Genomic DNA, 5,251 nt, shown 5'->3' on the forward strand with positions numbered 1-5,251 from the left:
CAGGGAAAAATCTGTAGATGGAAAAATCTCCATACAAGTTCTTTGTGCATTTTTCTTTTTTTCTACTTGTTACTTTGCACTTTTTGTTAGAAAATGTTTATTTACTGTTTATTCAGGTTTTTTTTAAGGTATCTAATATTTTGATATTTAATTTCCATGATCTAAATATTCTTAATTTAAAGTTTGTTGTCATTTGGAAGTGTGCAGGTCTTCTTGCATTATTATGCTGTTACATTATGATTATATATTCAGTGGCATAAAATGGTCTTTAAAATGACAATAATATCGCTTATCGCAATTATTTCTGGGGCAATATATCGCACAACAAAAAGTTGTTATCGTGACAGGCCTAGTGGTACTCTATTGGCCTACCTGCCCCTACTGAGACACTTCAAACACGTACAGCCACGATGGTTTTGAATTGCTTGAATCACTTTGAAAAGGAAGGTACCATTAAGGGCAATAATTAAAATATTTAATTTATAATATTATAAAAAAAATTATATTGTATATAAAGATAATGATTCTGAGAAAAATAAAATTAAAGGGTACATTTATGCTGAGAATATAGTGATCATCTCTAATAAATTTCAAATTGGAAATGTTGTTAGGTTATATGCCATCAGCATCAGTGAATTATGACCTTTCCTCCCCTCTAAGAGACATTGAGTACGTTTACATGGACATCAGTAATCTAATTATTTATCTTATTCTGAATAAGACAATATTATGATTAAGGTGTTTACATGAGTTGCTTTTAGAATATTCCTTTCATGTTCCCGTTTTACACGTTATAATACATAAATCGATTAATGGCGCATGTCATTACGTTCCCACACGACGCCATCCGACGATCTCTCCTGAATTTCACGTATCAACATACAGTTTGTCTTCGGTACCATATACAGTTTAGGGTGTTTCATTTTTAATTTTACGAAAGCTTCAAGTGCAGTTAATTATTTGTCATGCTATACGCAAGACGACGACGGATAAAAATGTGCCTTCTTGAAGCCATGCTCTTTTGTTTGCCGACAAATGGTTTACCACTGCCGTGTGTGTATCCTGTCGCAAAATGTCGTGAAAAGTCCTACACAACGGTGATAGTGTGATTAAGGTGTGTACATGTCTATACTGCACTTCAATAATGAGACTAAAATAGGAATACTCCACGTGTCTTAATTCGATTTCTGTTTACTTCGAGTATGACTTTAGCCGGATTAAGGTAATCAAAAATCTTCGACACCCAAAGCACCAGCTCCGAACCAGGAAAAGTGGTTCGTAAATAGCACCAAAACATTGCTGTTCTAGAAGTAAGAACCGCTTGCATCAGGGGCTGGGGACGGGGTTACCGTGATCAACAAGATTAACAGAAATTTTGACCGCCATTTTTGAAATAGCAGCTAAACACGTACACGTTGAATTCGCCATGTTTGGATGCCGATGAAGATTCACAAAGCCATGAACATCAATAGCAATGCAACGTCCACCATTGCTGATTGTGTGTTTAGGCTTGATCGGGCTGCATCGGTGCTGCGCGGACCGGTTGGTGTGCCGCAGGAGTGATTGGAAAGCAGACGACTCTCTTTATGCTTTTGGATCGCTTTCGCGGTACTTTGGTGTCGTGCGCCGATCGGTCTGCATGGCGCCGATGCATCTCTAACAAGCCTGTTGTGTTTGGCGCTGTCGCGCTAGCGTTACTGGGAAAGATGAGATGTATTCAGTGACGTAAGACCTGGCTCTGTGGTGGCTCTCTAGTGCGTGGAAAGGCAAACAGGTTCTTAGAAGGCTCGCCAGTTGAACCAACTCCGAACCGGCAATAGCACTGGCTCTGAACTAGCACCCGGTTCATGCTGGTGGAAAAGGTGTAATTGAGGAAACCACAAGCACTTTTCAACAATTAAACAGGTAGACACGTTTTAAGTTAGAGAATGTTGAACGAAGTTTGTAATACATTTGACACCGAAACACTTTAGAGAAAGCTCTGTTCTACCCAATATCTACTCTAGCACAAATTTATGCCTTTTTCCTTCAGGCATCCTTGTTTGACTGGCCACTAAAAAACACCAGCAAAATACTGCTATCCTAAATACGTTTTCACTTTGACAGCTGCCATCTGTCATCTTTATCTAAGCAGTGTGTCGGGTATAATCCACACAGTTTGACATGCAGGACATTCAACATGTTCATGGTTGTATAGTAAAGCCAGATGGATGGCTTTACGAAGTCTAAGAAATATTAGTTTCCTCTTTTTATTCATAAGGATTTTTTACTCTAAATAGGTTTCCAATTACAATTTGAACTCAAGCTGACAATAATTACTGTGACCTTTGACAGCATCTTGGAAACCACAATTTCAACCACACAAAACCGCTATTTCATTAAATCACTGAATAGTTTAAGTTATGCCAAGCTAACATTGCCCTCTGAAACCATATTCCATCTTTTCTAGATATGAATAGAAAATGTTTCTTTTATATAAAAATGTGTTAATATAATAATAAATAATAATGATAATAATAATAATACAGGTGCATCTCAATAAATTAGAATGTCGTGGAAAAGTTCATTTATTTCAGTAATTCAACTCAAATTGTGAAACTCGTGTATTAAATAAATTCAATGCACACAGACTGAAGTAGTTTAAGTCTTTGGTTGTCACATTTAACAAAAACCCACCAATTAACTATCTCAACAAATTAGAATACTTATTAAGACCAATAAAAAAAACATTTTTAGCCTTCTGGAAAGTATGTTCATTTACTGTACATGTACTCAATACTTGGTAGGGGCTCCTTTTGCTTTAATTACTGCCTCAATTCGGCGTGACATGGAGGTGATCAGTTTCTCTATGAATATCTAAAAATACATAAACTATATATACTCATACATATGTTTTGTTTGCATTTAAAGTGGACTGAATGTGTTGCCAACTCAAAAATTAACATTCCCAATATTCCTAATATGATGCCATTTAATATTTAAATACTAATTTTTACGAGTTGGGAACACTTTTCTGTGGCAACACTTTAATTGGAAAAAAAGTAATGTGTATATAAAGTTTATATATTTAAGAAATTTAAAAATGTTTATAATAGTCATTATTATTATTACTATATAATTGTATTATTATTATTACTATATAAATATCCAAAAAATACATACATAGAAACTAAAAACATACATGTTTTTGCTTGCATTTAAAGTGGAGTGAATGTTTCCAAAGCAAAAGTGTTAACCAAAAATAAAAATCTTAAGAATGAGCAGCCTCAACTCATAAAACAGGACCAGCACGACAGGTTTTACTCCGCACAGTAATGCAAAACATCAACATCAGCTAAACAAAGAATTTCAAACAATCTTCTCATTACAGAGAAAACTACCACCAACACCTCACCACAGTACAAACCTGGTTTTTCAGAGAGCCTCAGGTTATTCTGGTGTTTACATACACAAGGCAATTCACTTTTAACAAAGTAACAGGTAAGTGTTGACAGTGACCTGTTTTGCCTCGACTGAGCTGCTATTCACACCCAAAGAACACACTGACTTCTCACACCAAACCTTTTGCATGTATGGAGGTTCCCCCTTAAGAACATCATAAGTGATAGCCTACTTATTAGACATGACAGCGAATGGCAGCATGGTTTATAAAAACACCCTATTCATTGCAGCTAAATGGGGAAACACCTTTCCGCCAAAGACTTTTAAACACTTACTGGAAGTGTGAAATGCAATTTAATTTGGTTGAGACCCTTTATCAGTAAAACGAGGACAAAAATGAACTTTGATACAGTCTGTAGGGCAATATTTGTGTGATGGGATAAACTAGCCATCAATGTTTGATGAGTGAATTTGCAGAGCACAAATGTTGGTAGCCTGCCACTGGTTTTATAGGCCAATTTGTGCATCTCCCATCCATTCCACAGGGAGCTATTAGAGCAAATGAAACTAATCTTACTAAAAACATTTTCCACCACACTTCCTAAAGCAGCTCACATCCTCCATAACTACAATAGAGCATTGCTTTATTAATCCCAGACAGCCAACGATGAAGCAGAAATTAAACTGACGAGAACCTAAACAATGCATTTCAACAATATATTTAAGGACGCAACAGTTGCTTGTATCAGGAAAACAAATCCAGTGCTCGTACGTACCGGTGGACTTCCATTTTTGAAGACAGGGTGCATCTTTCATTCAGTATGAAGCCGGACACCTTGCATTGTGCTGCAGACTGGAGCTGCATGGCTTCCCCCGGCTCCGACGCTGCAGATTCGATCCCGATCACACTCGCCTATTCATCGCGTTCCCCCTATTCTGAATGCATCGGTGAATCATTATTTAGAGATGGGCGCAAGTCAGCGGTGCTTCTCCATGCTGCTTGCGTACACAATCCCGCTTTTCACAGTGCTGGACGGTAACCTGGCAACAGGCATTTGAGCGCTCACAGTTGTTAAAGGAGATCACGTTTGGGAAGATGAAATTGCTACGCTGTTTTAATACTGCTCAACTGAGCAGGCTTTTTCCCGCCCTGCCTCTCTCTCTTTCCCCCTTGCTCTGGTCTTTCCTACCCCCACCCTCCTCTCTTTATTCTGTGCTGCTCCGTTTCAATAGTGATTTATCTTTGCTGGCTAAGCTTTGTTTTGAAGCAGCATGTGCAAGCAAGCATCTGTGTAGAATGAAGTAAACATTATTTCAAATGGAGGATACGCAGAACGCTAAATATTTAAGTAGCTTTGATCTTTGAGGTAATAAAAAAGCAGAAAACTCGTATTTTTGGCCTTATGTGACCTCTCAGGTCACAAACATACTTTAAAGGGGTCATATGACGTTGCTAAAAAGAACATTATTTTGTGTATTTGGTGTAATGCAATGTTTATGCGGTTTAAGGTTCAAAAAACACATTTTCCACATACTGTACATTATTGTTGCTCCTCTATGCCCCGCCTTTCTGAAACGCGTCGATTTTTACAAAGCTCATCAGTCGGAAAAGCGAGGTGTGCTAGTGTGTGACAAGCCCCTTACCATACTGTGATGCCGTGTCCCAGCCAGAGCGACGAGACAAAAACATTAAAAACATTAAACAGGCTTTGTGTTGACAAACATGCGACGCGGGCAGTGGAATAGGTAAAACATGCAAGAAGATGGGAGTGAACTTATTTTAACTTGAATGCAGTGTTTTTAGAAAGCCGTTTCGTGCATGAGACGCTGCAAGAGACGCGAGCGCAACAGTCAAACACATCCATGTTTA

At 37.9% G+C, this 5,251-nt stretch overlaps 1 protein-coding gene across 1 annotated transcript in view; it reads right to left on the reverse strand.

The window, feature by feature from the left end:
* The window catches only part of LOC107732530 (protein enabled homolog), a 114,430-nt gene that overhangs the window by 72,074 nt on the left and 37,105 nt on the right, over positions 1-5,251 (reverse strand). The window contains 1 exon segment of the mRNA XM_016543889.1: positions 4,158-4,317. Coding sequence (XP_016399375.1) covers positions 4,158-4,246 — 89 coding nt within the window. The 5' untranslated portion in view covers positions 4,247-4,317.

The sequence above is a fragment of the Sinocyclocheilus rhinocerous genome, unplaced genomic scaffold, assembly GCF_001515625.1.
Source record: "Sinocyclocheilus rhinocerous isolate Xijiao unplaced genomic scaffold, SAMN03320098_v1.1 scaffold640, whole genome shotgun sequence".
Lineage (NCBI taxonomy): Eukaryota > Metazoa > Chordata > Actinopteri > Cypriniformes > Cyprinidae > Sinocyclocheilus > Sinocyclocheilus rhinocerous.